Source organism: Solanum tuberosum, unplaced genomic scaffold (assembly GCF_000226075.1).
Source record: "Solanum tuberosum cultivar DM 1-3 516 R44 unplaced genomic scaffold, SolTub_3.0 scf00127, whole genome shotgun sequence".
Lineage (NCBI taxonomy): Eukaryota > Viridiplantae > Streptophyta > Magnoliopsida > Solanales > Solanaceae > Solanum > Solanum tuberosum.
Window position 1 is genome coordinate 270,156 of NW_006239058.1, and position 14,492 is coordinate 284,647.

The 14,492-nt window shown below is 33.1% G+C and overlaps 2 protein-coding genes and 1 pseudogene across 2 annotated transcripts in view; 1 reads left to right on the forward strand and 2 right to left on the reverse strand.

The window, feature by feature from the left end:
• Positions 1 to 189: 189 nt before the first annotated feature.
• Positions 190 to 3,015, reverse strand: LOC102603626 (pentatricopeptide repeat-containing protein At5g50280, chloroplastic). Its single transcript, XM_006351384.2, has 2 exons — positions 2,067 to 3,015; positions 190 to 1,683 (listed from the first exon to the last, which is right to left on the reverse strand). The coding sequence occupies exons 1-2, from the start codon at positions 2,912 to 2,914 to the stop codon at positions 381 to 383; spliced, it is 2,151 nt and encodes a 716-aa protein (XP_006351446.1). The 5' UTR covers positions 2,915 to 3,015; the 3' UTR covers positions 190 to 380.
• A 3,065-nt stretch (positions 3,016 to 6,080) lies between these two features.
• LOC102603963 (dolichol phosphate-mannose biosynthesis regulatory protein pseudogene) lies at positions 6,081 to 6,320 on the reverse strand (annotated as a pseudogene).
• A 7,331-nt stretch (positions 6,321 to 13,651) lies between these two features.
• LOC102604303 (uncharacterized) overlaps positions 13,652 to 14,492 on the forward strand; it is a 7,211-nt gene continuing 6,370 nt past the window's right edge. The window contains exons 1-2 of the mRNA XM_006351385.2: positions 13,652 to 13,945; positions 14,027 to 14,292. Coding sequence (XP_006351447.1) covers positions 14,037 to 14,292 — 256 coding nt within the window. The 5' untranslated portion in view covers positions 13,652 to 13,945; positions 14,027 to 14,036. The remainder of the gene's footprint in view (positions 13,946 to 14,026; positions 14,293 to 14,492) is intronic.

Here is a 14,492-nt window from a genome sequence, read left to right on the forward strand (position 1 = left end):
AGAACCAGACATCAGAGAAACAAAGCTGGCACAAGAAATGGATTAAATCTATTAGAGGAAGGAATCAATCGTAAAAGCATCTGATTAGGAGTCTCTCTGACTGCATATGAGAATCATTACCTTCCAGCACAACAGACTTTAATTCAACACTCTAGCTGATGTTGAGTTCCACAAGTCTTAAAGCAATTCACTTAAATGATCGACTAGCTGATGTAGAGTTTCACGTATTAAAGCAGTTAAGTCAATGTCTCCTCTTTTATGCTAAAAGGTAGAATACAACTGTACAAAAGAGCAGATAACCACCAAAAGAAATACTAGGAAAATTTTAAGCTAACTCACTGAAACAACATTAAGTAATGACAAGACAAAAAATATAGCTATTACTGTCCTCCTTGAAATCTTGATCCTTTTTTTCTATTTTTCCAGAACTCATCCTTCTTTCCCTTTTTCTTTTCTTTCATTAAGCCCATACTGCTTCTAACTATTCCCATTAAAGCACTCTTATCCTTCCTGTTCTTTATGGCAGCTTTTACATCCAGAATTGCCCGGAGCTTCTCATATGATTCAGCATCAGGCACTTGCCGGTTTTTTACCATCTGCTTGTGAAAATAAAATGCTCTCTTATAATCCCGCACGCGGATGAAGGCATATATCATTGTGGAATATGTAATAGAATCAGCTTTTAGATTAAGTGCTGACATCTCCTTCAAAAGCTGTGGCAACCTTGATTCTTGCCCTCCCCTCGCATATGCATTGATCAACATGTTGTATGTCATTACTGTTGGTTGTAACCTAAGCTTCCCAAACTCACAAATTACATCTCTTGCTTCGACATAGCAACCCTGTTTAGCAAATCCATCCAGTAGAATGTTAAATGTCACCCTTGTCCCTTCAATTTTCTCTCTGATCATCATTTTCCAAATTTTCATGAGTGTTTGGGTATCACCAGCACGTCTAAATGCATCAAGAAGAGCAGTATAAGTTTCTATGGAGGGTTTTATTCCCTCCCTTTGCATATTCTCAAAAGCTGTGTAAGCTTTATCATGCCACCCACTGACTGAATAGGCATGAATAAGAGCTGTATACGAGTAAGAATTTGGTTTTATACCAACCTTTGTCATCCTCAAGAATGCATTTGCAGCCAAGTCACTCATTTTCTTCAATCTTCCATAGGCACTGATCAGGCATGTATATGATTTCACATTTGGCTCCAAACCAGCATCTTCCATTTCCTGTAGCAGCTTCTCAACAACATCAGGCTGGAGTCTCCTACTGTATGCATCCATCAAAGTATTATAAGTAGCCGAGGTAGGTGCAATTCTTTTCTTCTTCATCTCAGTAAAGAGACCTTCAGCTTCTTCAATTTGGTTAGATTTACAGTAAGCATGCATCAGAGTATTATAGACAATGGCATTAGAAGATAAACCCCTTTTCTCCATTTCCAACTGGATAATTAAAGCTTCCTTCTTCAGGCCTTCATCACAAAAGGATTTAATTAGAGCACCTGCTACTTCTAAGCTCCACTTCACACCTTCTTTATTCATCTTTTCGAATAACTCCCAAGCTTCTTTGGCACTATTGCCCCGTTTCCTCATTATTGTAATCATAATGGAACTCGTCACATGGTCTGGTTGGACAGAATTTGTTTCCATGGACTGATAAATTTCCCAAGCATCATCATACCTTTAACAAATTAAGCCGGTAAAAGGAGCATAAGTTATAAACGAAAAGCTTACACAAAACTGAACTACTCTCAGGATGTAAACACACCAAATAAACACCAAAATTGCAAGACTTTCTTATATATCAAGTATTTTAAATGAAATGTGTGAAAAGACAACATATACTAGGAGGCAGGAGAATTTTCTGTTGCCAGCTCCTTTGCACAACCAATATGAAACTCAAATGAGGTACACCAAAAATGACCTCCAAATAATTGACAGTTACCACCAAGCATACACTAAAACATGGCACTACACATATCAAACCATCTGATCTGAGTAATATAAACATAAAAAACGAATGAGCTTCGCAATCAAACAAGTGTAAAAAGCTTTCAGTCATACCTTCTACAGCATAAAAGTCCGGAAATAGCTGCATTATAAACATGGACGTCCCTGAACCCCTTTCGATTAGGCAAGTTCTTAAACAAAACTAGTAACTCCTTGCTCATACCAGCCCTCCCAAGTATCAGGAACAGAACCTTATATGCACGAGGTGTTACCAATGAAGGTTCATTAAGCCCCATCCATTCGAAAAAATACAAGCAATCAATCGCCAAACCTTCATTTCCCAGCAAACCCAACACTTCCTCACAGTCTTCCTGTCCAACCCTCCCTTCAAATTCACTTAATACTTCACCTAAGGTCACATTTTCCGGTAAGCTCTTCGCCTTCTCCACTATTTGACTGACAATCCCCTCAACTCTAGGACTTGGGGGGAGTGTATCGAGTAGCGAATTCTGAATATCTTCGACTTCGTCGTCATCGTCTTCAGTTGAAGCAGTGATAGAAGCAAGGTGCCAAGATGTTTTACGGTTCTCTTGAAGAGATAACTTGCCTAGACTACCTGGGTCTGGGTCGGATTCTTGGTCTGCTGTCTGGGTCTGGAAGAACCGGCGAATTGGGTCATTGTCTGGTTGATTTAACTCCTGGGTTTCTGAAAGAATAAGTCTTTCTTCTTCCTCGTCTACTACTTCTTCTTCTTCATCTTCTTCAAGAAAAGAAAGGAAAAGGGAGGAAGGTGTAGACCGAGGAATGGAAGAGTTAGAGAAAACAGGGGAGGATGATTGAGAGAAGGGTCTTAAGTATATGGGATTTCTTCCAATTCTCAAAGGGTAAAGGGAATAGTAGTAGTGATTTGCCTGTAATGTACAGGAAGTAGAAGACGGGATAAAGGAGTGTTTGAGCGCCATTGAAAATGGCTTCTGAGCTTCACTGGAATTTGGATTGACTCTTTAAGAAGAAGGTTCAAGAGCTTCGTCCCATAACCTCAAATCCTTAATCATTCAAATATAGTCATTATTTCATTAAATAAATTTGAATTACTAAAATCTTAAAACAAAAAAAAATAAAAATATTGTTAAATATTTATTCAAATAATTCTACAAATATAACAATTTATCACTATGGTATATTCACTAGTAATCGCTATTGTCCCCATCATTACATCTACCACCACTCCCCCCCACAATTATCATTCGCAATCATAATCATATTATCAATTACCATAATTTATCTTTATTATTATTATTTAAATTGTTATTGTAGCTGCTATAACCACCAAACACTTGTCAATCACTGTCATCAATCGTATCTATATATTACAATTGTTACCATCATTTACTAACACTATCAATTATCATCTATCACAATTATTAAATATCATCAAGACTTATAATTTACTTAGACATCTCAATTAAAACTAGTACATATTGAACATTTTTACCTATTCAAAAATTGTTCCTATTAGACATTTTTTGATAATCAACAAAAAATATGAAGAGTATGTGATACACCTGTGCTGACATGACAAAATGACTAATTAAAAAATAACATGTGGCAGTGACCCCCAAAATTATAAAAAAAAAAATGTTTAAAATTATTCCAAACACATTTTATATCTAATTTTTTTTACAAAAAAATGAAAGTAAAAATGTCAAGTGTCAACCTATCTACCAAGCCCCACCCCTACCCAACCCCCTTTCATCTTCATCTTCTTCCCAAAACACATTATTTCTCAAATCACAAAACACAATTTCTTTTTCAAATAACTTGAAGATTAACTTTTTTTAAAAATATATATTTTCATACTAAGAGTGAAGAAAAAGAAAATTTTACCGGCGGTTATTCATTTCTACATCAATGACAAAAGGAATTGATAGCTCAAAAATTAATTCTATCAAATTTTCGAATATCATTTTTGATAAATTTAATGGATTTATATTTGAATTTGAGTAAAAATATTTGTTCGAAAATTGTGATAAATAAATATCGGCTTACTTTTTTATACGTAAAAATCATTAATCTTCTTTCTTCTTTCTTCTTTCTTCATATTATTTTATGAGATTTAAAATAAATCATACGAAAGTCTTTCTTTCAAATCTGAATCGTATGGTTTCTTCATAATTGATTTTCATTTATCTTCAGATTTGGAAGAAATAATATATTTTTTTATAAAAAAAGAAGAAGAAAAACAATGTTGGAGCTAAAATGGAGAAAGTTTTGCAAACTAAATTATGAAGAAGATGATTAGTAGGGGTGGGGTGCTTTTCTTTTTTGAAAAAAGAAAAAATTCTTATAAGTTAATTATAGTGCCAAGTGCCAATAAAACAAGAAAAAAAAAATTCAAAAAAATACAGAAAAGTGCAAAACACAATTTTTGTCATATCAATATTTTGTGTTTAATAGGTACATGTTTTGAACAATTTAGATATTCAATAGGTACAAGTCCTAGTTAAGGTGTCTAAGTAAATTATGCGAATAACTTTAAGGGGCAATCGATGACTTAAGCCTATCATCAACTACCATGATTTATAGCTATTGTTAATCACTATTTATAATTACCACCATTACTAGCGACTACTTGTAACTGTCATCATCAACCTACATAATCTCAATCATCACATATAACCACCACCAATTGCTACATAATTTTCTAAAAAATATCTATTGATGTAATGTATTACGTTATTTTAGTAATTTATTTGATTTTTATGTTTTTTAACTTTTAAATAAAATCATTTTTTATATATTCAAATATTAAAGAAAAAGGTATTGTTTATTTAGTATTTCCATCTTAATACAATCTCCTATCTTTATAAATAAAAGGTGAGGGGATAATGTATAAAATGACGCCTACATTTAAATTACGGCAAAGGGTCAAATATACCCATGTACTATATGAAATAATTTAAATATATCCCTAGTTATACTTTCGGGCTTAATATACCCCTCCCGTTATACTTTCGGGCTAAATAAACCCTTATGACTAATAGATGACACGTGAACGACTCAAATTAAGTGAACTATTCAATTTAAAATAAATCAAATTCGGATATAATCCGCCCCGCCCCAATAACTTGACCCGACCTAATATGTAAAATTAACCCACCCAATTTGTCTTTCAAAAGAAAAAATCTAATGGGTGATTGAGTTCTTGCTCTCCAGCAACTTCTGCAACTTGGAGCCTCTTCATCGCAAATTTTTTGCTCAAAGGTATGATTTCTTTTCTTCTTCAAACTTTATAGCCTTGAGTATGATTCAAACTTTATCAGTGTCTTAAATCTGAAATTTTTATCAATGTCCTAAACCTGAAGTAAGTTCAATTATTGAGTTTAAACCTTTGTTTTATTTTTCTGATAAATTGAAGTTGTTTTGAGTACGCTTCACAGAAAAATTCATGTGGCTACTGGGAGTGGCACGACAACTTGTTTTCAGATAGAGCGGTGGTCCTAATAAATAATTTAAAGACTCAATTGAATGCGGCTACGATTAAAGTTGATACTTGAACATGACGTTGGACGTAATTAAGATTGAAAGAAATAACTTGAAGGAAAAAGTGGATGCAATGAACGCTTCAACCAATTTTGAAGTAACAAATCAAGGTTATTGGAAGATAAAGTGAAGAAGATGAAGACATTAATTATGATTTTGTGTGCTCTTGTTATTGGGTATGTTGCCTTGCGGGTGATGAAGTGATGAATGAGTGAACTTGTGTAATGTTGTCTCCTGATTTTTTTTTGTAATGTACAGTTGATAATCAAGCTCAACTCATGGAAATTTTCTTGTAATATTTGTTGATAATCAAGCTCAACTCATGGTAATGTTCCCCTGTTATGTTGGTTATGTAATTTCAAAAATATTATTATCATTGACAAGCTTGCTGTAACACCAAGTGTTCTTTGAAAATTTTATAAAAAATTTCAGCTAGGAAACTCATAGGAACTCAAGAATACAGAAAAATCTATGTGATCTATGACATGGGCTATTTAAAACGAGAAGCGCTAAAAAGATATCAAGAAAAAATTATCAATTATCATGAATTCGATAGAGCAAAAAAAAGGACTTGCTATAGCCTTATCATGCCTTCTTCTTCTTGGACTCGAGCATGACGTATCCAATACAGATGCTCAAGAAGCAGATTAGTGCCAATGCAACATATACAGAAATGAGAATTGCGTATTCTTGAGGTAGAAAATACTTATGCACGAAATGATCGTTGTCAACAAGAGGCATAATGATGACCCAGAAGGTATAATATGTGAAAATGGATAAACTGGTCAATATTAAAATCAGCCCAACTCAGTCAACTAACTCCATCGAAATTTCTCTGCTTGTGTCACCTGAAAACTTCGGAACTTGGTGTTGAAGATTTCAGCTTTCAGAGCATAAAGATCGTCATTTTCTGTAAGCACATTCTGTAGTTTGTCAACTCATATAAAACATATTAGGAAAACATATTAGTTAGTTGGTCTTTATAATCTCAATAATATGAGTTCAAATAGTTCAATTATATAGTTGTGTTGCTGCTATATTAATTATTTTTATATCTCATGATAACAATTTCAAACAAAATACCTCAATTTTCCTGTAAGGAAGATATTGATCAGCATGAAGCAACTAAGTTAGCAACATTTGTTTAATAGCTAAGGTGCAACAACTATTTTTATCAACATGAAGCCACACATTAGCCCAAAAATATTAGCTTAGTTCCATCCATATGCTAACTAACTAGCACAACAACATTTCACCTCAAAATATAGCAACAAATGGTAAAAAATGTAACAAGAGTTTGGCTTAAAAAATGTAGTTCCATCCATATGTGGTAGCACACTATCTCAAAATATAGTCACAAATTTAGTCTCAAAATATAGCCACAAATTTGATTTAAAATGTAGCAGTGATTTGCCTCAAAAGTGCAACAATGTTGGCATCAAAATGCAACAACAATTAGCCTCAAAGTGCATCAACATTTCTTATAAGAGTGCAACTGCCAAGTATAACAAATCAAGTAAAACTGCACAAACTGTCGATCTCGACCAAAATTCAGAAAACTAAACATAATATTTCAACAAACTAGATTACACGATTCAACACGAAATACTATAGATTTCAATCAAAATTTTAGAAAATTTAACATAATATTCAGCATACTAAACTGCCAATGCAACACAAAATAACATGAAATCATCAAATATCGTTTGGATGTCACAATATAACCCCAAAAACTTATACAACCCAAGTTCTGATGCGACATTCACAACTTTGCAAAAGCTATTTTCCTAAAAGTACTGTTTAAACAGTAGTTACATCATCAAATTAAATTGTCCACAAACTTAACAAAAGTTAACCAAACTGATATTGTCTCTTTTTTGGCCTCAACTTTGCATTTCTTTCTTGACTTTGAACTTCCAGTTGATTGGTCGTAATTGCATCTTTACCTTTCCAAGTTAAGCTTTTTGGTTGTATTGGAAGATTTGTTGGATCACTTATACCATTGTGATCACCTTTGAAGCTTATTACCCTTCTCCCTGTTGGTATATATTGTTGTTGTCTCATTTGAAGCCTAGTAAGAGTCTCTGAAATAATTGTAGGATGTAGGCAAGGATCTTTATCATATTCATAGTCAGAGAACATGTTACTTTGATTGTTTTGTGTTTATTGAGGGGCAGTTAGGTTGATGTTCTCTTCAGTTTGAGAAGGTTCTCCCTCATCAACTAAACCACTTTTACGTTGCTGTTTCTTTCCATTTTCCGTAGCAAGCACTTTTTCATTTTTTGACTGTGACAAGCAAAAAGTTAGAAAATATAAATACTCCATACAACTGTTAATTAAACTATTTAATAAAATACCTTGTCACAGTCCCTAACGTTATGATTTGGCTCTCCACAATTGCTACATGTCATTACTCTACCTTTTCTTCACACAACCCACTCACCTTGCCTCTTAAGTGCTTCATCTTTCTGTCTAAATCTCTTAGTTCTAGGCCTGCCAGCAAGCTTGACAAACTCTGGTGGCTTCATTGCTTGAAGAGGGTCAATTTTCCAAAAAAATTCTCCCCTCACAGGATGCAACTTATGCTTGTAAGTTAGTAGAAATGCCTCCTTGCTGTGATACCAATTCATTTCAGTTAAATGATTGATTCTTTCATACAACAAGACTTTAATTGTATGAGGACATGAAATTCCTTCAAGATCCCATGCCCTACAAGTGCAAATTCCTTCTAAGAAATTTTCTTTTGCCTTGAGCAACTGCTTCCTTAGATAAATTAATCACAACATCACTTCCTGGAATAGATTCCTTTAGTTCAATGGCATAAGCCTCAAGTTTGTTATAACCATCAGTAAAATCACCTTCTAAAGTTTCCAAAACCATTCTTTTAGCTCTTTTGCACTTTCCTTGGCTAGCTTTTAACTTAAAAGCATTGTGCAAACCAGCTCTCATTTCCTTGATCTTAAATTTTGGATTTTCTTGTAACTTTTTCTTAAAATATTGAGCTATGATAGAGTAATCAACCATATGATTATCAAATGTTGGCCAACATGTATGATTATCATTTAGAGTCTTAATTCTCACCCCAGGAGTATGAGCATCCCCAGAAATATGACATACAAATGGGCATTCCCCTTCATTACATGTAAACCTCAATTTGGACATGTCACTTTTAACTACGGTTAACTTTATCTTCTTGCCTAATGCATAAAGTCTGTTACATTGTCTTGCTTCTGGTATATCCTTGAAGGACATACCCTTATACAACTCTAAATAATCATGCAAGTCCTCAGATATTTTTTTTTCAGTAGCAAAAGCCTTTAATTCTTCAGAATCATATTTTGAAGAATCATTCACAACTTCACTTTCAATCTCACTACAATCAGTACCAATTTCAGTAACTAATGAGAAAAGTGATTCACCATATTGAACAATATTAGGAACAAATACAAATAGCTCACACTCTTCTACAGCAAACATATTTATTATGAAGAACTCATTGGACACAAGAGATAGTAATTTCCTAATTTCAATATCTCCTTCTATTTCATAATATCTTCCACAAGGATTATTTACAATTAATTGTTGCACACTTACAAATTCAAATCGAGTAGTCTACTCATTGACGATATCAATGAAAGAAAGAAGGTCTGAATCATACCCTTCTCCATAGGTTGTACGACTTCTTCTTGTACAAGACAATAGGCTTTCTAATCCATTCACCTCCATAGTTGAAATATATGTCAATATTAACCATTTTAGTGCCTGGAAATATTTGGTAAAACAAAATAAGCAACATAATTTTCAAAAGAAAGAGAACGGTTGTGAAGTTAGGGGAACCGATAGGAATTAATAATGGTACAACTGCTGTCCCATAATTAACTTGTTTGCATTAATTCAATCACAAACTCACTTTGTCTTGAATAAACTGTTACTCCTAAACATCCAAACTTTTGTAACTAAAACTTAACAATAGACACTATTTCTATTCACTCTAAAAAGAACCACTGTTATTTCATAAATACTTGTATTAAGTTAACATATTTAGCCTCAATTAAGACACAAAAGTAGGAAGCATTTTAGTTTGGTTCAAACATCAACATGAACAATAGTTTCTGGTATAATATTGATAGACCATCTGGAAAGGTCAAATTTTTATGTAAAATTAAACCACAAAAGTTCATTGCTATGTATAAAGCATTTCAGCAGACTCTGGTGTAAATACTTAATATTTAATCATCCCCACAATAGATTAAAGAAACTGACTAAAAAACAAAAAAAAAAAGATACTTTAAAATTATAGAATAAAAATTAAAAAGGGACCCATTTCGTGATTGTAAAAAAATAGAAAACGTGAAAGATATCATATTTTATGACTGATGAAGAATAAAAAAAATACAAAAGGGACCACATTTGATGATTGTAGAAGAATATAATATATGAAAGTGACTAACTGTTGAAGAATAAAGAAGATAAAAATTTAACATATTTTCATACACAAATAAAAATAATTTCTAAATTATTCGGGATCACAAATCAAGAGTACTCGTGCAAATAAATTCGACACCAAATCAAGACAGTAAGCAACATAATATATATAAACATATTATGTCAAATTTGAATCAATACCCAAAAATCTAGGCTATATATGAAGCTTGAAGCAAGAAAAGAAACCATATCCAAAACCTTAGGCTATGAAATTTAAAGCAAGAAAAGAAATCATACCCAAAATCCTAGACTATGAAACTCCAAACAATGAAAGAAATTATACAAAAAAAATAACCCTAGACTATAAAGCTTCAATCATACTCAAAATCTTAGGCTATAAAGTTTGAAGAAGAAAAGAAATCATACCAGCTATAACGTTTGAAGAAGAAAAGAAATCATACCTTTGAGCAAAAATCTTTGCGATGAAGAGGCTCCAAGTTGCAGACGTTGCTGGAGAGCAAGAACTCAATCGCCCATTAGGTTTTTTTGTTTGAAAGACAAATTGGGTGGGTTAATTTTACATATTAGGTCGGGTCAAGTTATTGGGGCGGGGCAGGTTATATCCGAATTTGCTTTATTTTAAATTGAATAGTTCACTTAATCTCAGTCGTTCACGTGTCATATGTTAGTCATAAGGGTATATTTATCCCGAAAGTATAACGTGAGGGGTACATTTGGCCCAAAAGTATAACTAGGGATATATTAAAACTATTTCATATAGTACAGGGGTATATTTGGCCCTTTGCCGTTTGAATTATATAACTTATTGAATATGTTTTTGAAATACTTTTTGGACATTTATGGAATGAGTAGGGCAAGAAATTGAACACAAAGAAAGAAATAATTGTAATTTAAATGTAATAATTGTAACTTTTCGTTTTCTCCTTTTAGTACAATATTTTTATTTCGTAAATTTAATCCTTATTCAAATTGAAGTTTGAAAAAATTATTTTCACTCTAAATTTAGCAGTTGTCTCGAAGAGGCTTACTCCAACAAAACTATTCAGTTTTTTTTAGAAAAAAATTAACCAAAATCTTATGCAACACGCGTTAAAATACGTTTGCAAAATAATATTATGATTCACGAAATAAAATTTGAAGAGATACAACTAATTTTTCCATAGACAATTGAAGAGTGAAGGATAGGGCTTCAATTTTTATTTTTTTCAAAAGCGAAATGGACCGATTACAACAATATTGTTTTGACTTTTTATTCAATGTGCATGTGCAAACAAAAGAAAAAGATATGAAATGTTATTTTCTCACCCGATAAATACCAAGTTAGGAATAATGCACTTTAGGTAAAATAAAAATTACCATTATTTTTCTTCCATGTGACTAAACCATACTGGTTATTGGTGGGCCAGAGTTTTAACTAATACTATATGTGCTTTGAGTACGTGCGTTTAATTTCTTACCCTATTCACTTGATAAATATCAAAAGAATGCTTTAAAATATGTCTAAGATTAATAGATTTTTCGTAAATTATAAATTTGTCACTATAAATTCAATATATTTTAACCATTTCTCCAATTAAATGGTGTGATTTAATTATGAATAGTCATGAAAAAGTGGAGGGAGGGGGGGGGGGGGGGAGGGGGCAAGCGTTCTTAATTATTTAGTATCTCCATCTTAAGACAATGTATTTATGAAAAAATTACTTAAATACACAATTAAATTTATCATATTTTCTAAAATTTCCTACCATTTAAAAAAATTACAAAAATTCTTATTTCCCTCACTCTCTCTCCTAATTAATCTCCGATACATTCCTCAAACTCTCCACCCATATCGTTTAGTTTCCCCAAAATCATGCTTAACTTCATCAATTTCAAATTCTAATTAAAGAGAGTTAAGGAATTTGTATTCAAACTTATCAGTATTCTTCACAAATACGTTTTTACCAGTGGAGATGGACAAAGATTCAGTGGTGGTTCTGCCTTCATGGATAACTAGGAATTCAAACCAATATTCAATATCGGTATGGACGCAATTTATTTCACATTCAAAGCCAAGAACAACTTGAGTTTGATAATTTTATTGAACCCAGAGAGAAAATACAGTTCTTGAGATGGACTAATTCTATCAATTGCTGGGAGGAAGTAAAGACATTGAATAAGAACATATGTATTGACCAGTATAGCACTTGTGGGCTTAAGGAGTTTGTAATGAGGAGATCTTCCCTGCGTGCGGGTGTCCAGTATATTTATTGTCTTAATACAAGAAGGATTAAAGTCTTTTTTTCTCCAAATAACTCATTTAAGCTTGTGAATCAAAGGAGGGTGGTGCGAGAGTGTCTAAAATAATGTTTAAATTTAAATTCTATAACCAATTGAATGTATTTTTAAAATATTTTGTTGACCTTTATAAAGTAGCTAGGATAAGAAATTTAATACACGTGTACAGAGCACGTAAGGAATTAATTAGAACTATGTTGCCAATGTATTTTAGTCACGTAAAAGATAAATAATTGCAACTTTTCATTATTTTTTTCTTTAAGTACATCGTCTCTAATTTGTAGATCCATTTCCTTTCCGAGATTGAAGCTAAAAAAATCACTTTCTACTCTGGGTTTAGAAGTTATTTTGAAGAGGTAAGCTTCAACGAAATTATTCAAATCTTTCAAAAAATTGAACCAAAATCTTATGAAACACACTTCAAAACTCATTTACGAAAGAATATAATAATTCACGAGATTAAATTTGAAAATATTCAACTAAATTTTTCATGAAAAGGTTGAAGAATGAATGATAGGGTTTCAATTTTTAGTTTGGTTCAAGAGCGTGAATGATAGGGTTTCAATTTTTAGTTTGCTTCAAGAGTGCGAAGGATAGGATTTCAATTATTAGGTTGTTTCAAGAGCGTGAAGGATAGCGTTTTAATTTTAGTTCGTTTCAAAGCGAAATGGATCGATAACGACAATATTTTTTTTGACTTTTCATTCAGTGTATGTGTGCAAACAAAATAACAAGATCTGATTTGTTGTTTTCTTATTCGATAAATACCAGGTCAGGAATGATGTATTTCAGACAAAATGAAAAATTACCATTATTTTCCCCCACGTGGATAAATCATATTGGTGGACCGAATTTCAATTAATGTTATACGCGCGTTGTGAACGTGTGTTTAGTTTCTTACCCTAATCACCTGATAAATATCAAATTAATGCTTTAAAATATATCTAAGATTAATAGAATATCCGTAAATTATAAATATGTTACTATAAATTCTATCTATTTAAACCATTTTTCCAATTAAATGGTGTGATTTAACAACAGATAATCATGATAGAGTAGAGGTGAAAATATAGTACAAACAAAATCGTCATGTAACTAATTTCTATACATATATGTTTTATCAAATAGTATTAAAGCGCTTAAATTGATCCAAACATTATCTTTATTCTTTATTACTTATTAGTTCAGAAATACCCCCATAATAAAAAAGAATTTGGCTAGACATATGATTTTTTTGTCACGTTTGGCAATAGTAGTATGCAAGTGAGGGGTATTATTGTAACTTCGAAAATAAGAAAAACCCTAATCGGGGCACTCTGAATGGAGCCCCACGACTAGAGTCGCAGCTTAAACGTGAAGGACACGTGGATAGACTCATGTTGTTCGCTGACGTGTAAATGTAACCGTAGCCTCCCTATTTATGCTCTTCGTTCTCATCCATTTCCACTCACTCTCTTCACGCTTTTTTCAAGCAAATCTCAATCTATAAATCCATAACACCTATACATACAAATTCATATATTTATACTCATCGTCTTCCATTGATCTAGGGTTTCACTGGAGTTTGTATCGATTGCAACTATTTGAGGATCCGATTCTCGATTTTTCTAATCCTCTCTTGGCTCGAGATCCGAGCCAAGGACGGAGGAGTTCATTTGCTAGGCGGAGATTTTCAAGCGTTTCGAACTGGTATCTCTCTCTTCACTGTTGCCACTCGGTGCGGAGAGGTAATCACAACTTGATTTATTTTGTGATTTTTTTTTTTTGTAACCGTTTCGTGTTGTTACTGATTGTTTTGATATGTGTAGGTTCTGTGGAATGGCGTCGAATGAGGGATTTTTGACTGAAGGACAGAGGGAGATGCTGAAATTTGCACCGCCGAATGAGGATGTTTTGTCATCTTCTCCGAAGTCACCGACTTTGAAGTCTCCAGGTGCTGCTGCTAAGTCTGCGTCTGTGCTCTTGACGGAACATCTCGTCAAGGCACCAGGCGGTGGAAAGGCATCCACAGCTGGGATTGCTGGGAGACATGTACGACGGACGCACTCAGGGAAGCATATCCGTGTTAAGAAGGGTGAGTGTTCTATGCTGAATCGTGATGACATTGTAGTTCTTCTTAAGGTTCAATTTGGTGTTTGAGGTTCTGAATTATGATCTACTTTTATTGTAATTAAATTGTTGAAATGATTCTAATCTAGTGTGAGTAGTTGAACCGCTAATGGCATTGTAAATCCCTTTATGAAGGGGGGGGGGGGGGGGGGGGGGGGGGGTGGG

Excerpts from the sequence above, each read along its gene's own strand:
- LOC102603626 (XM_006351384.2), bottom strand. The coding sequence starts at position 2,914 with ATGGCGCTCAAACACTCCTTTATCCCGTCTTCTACTTCCTGTACATTA. Across the intron at positions 1,684-2,066 it reads GGACTTTTATGCTGTAGAAG|GTATGATGATGCTTGGGAAA; the intron begins GTATGACTGAAA and ends AATTTGTTAAAG.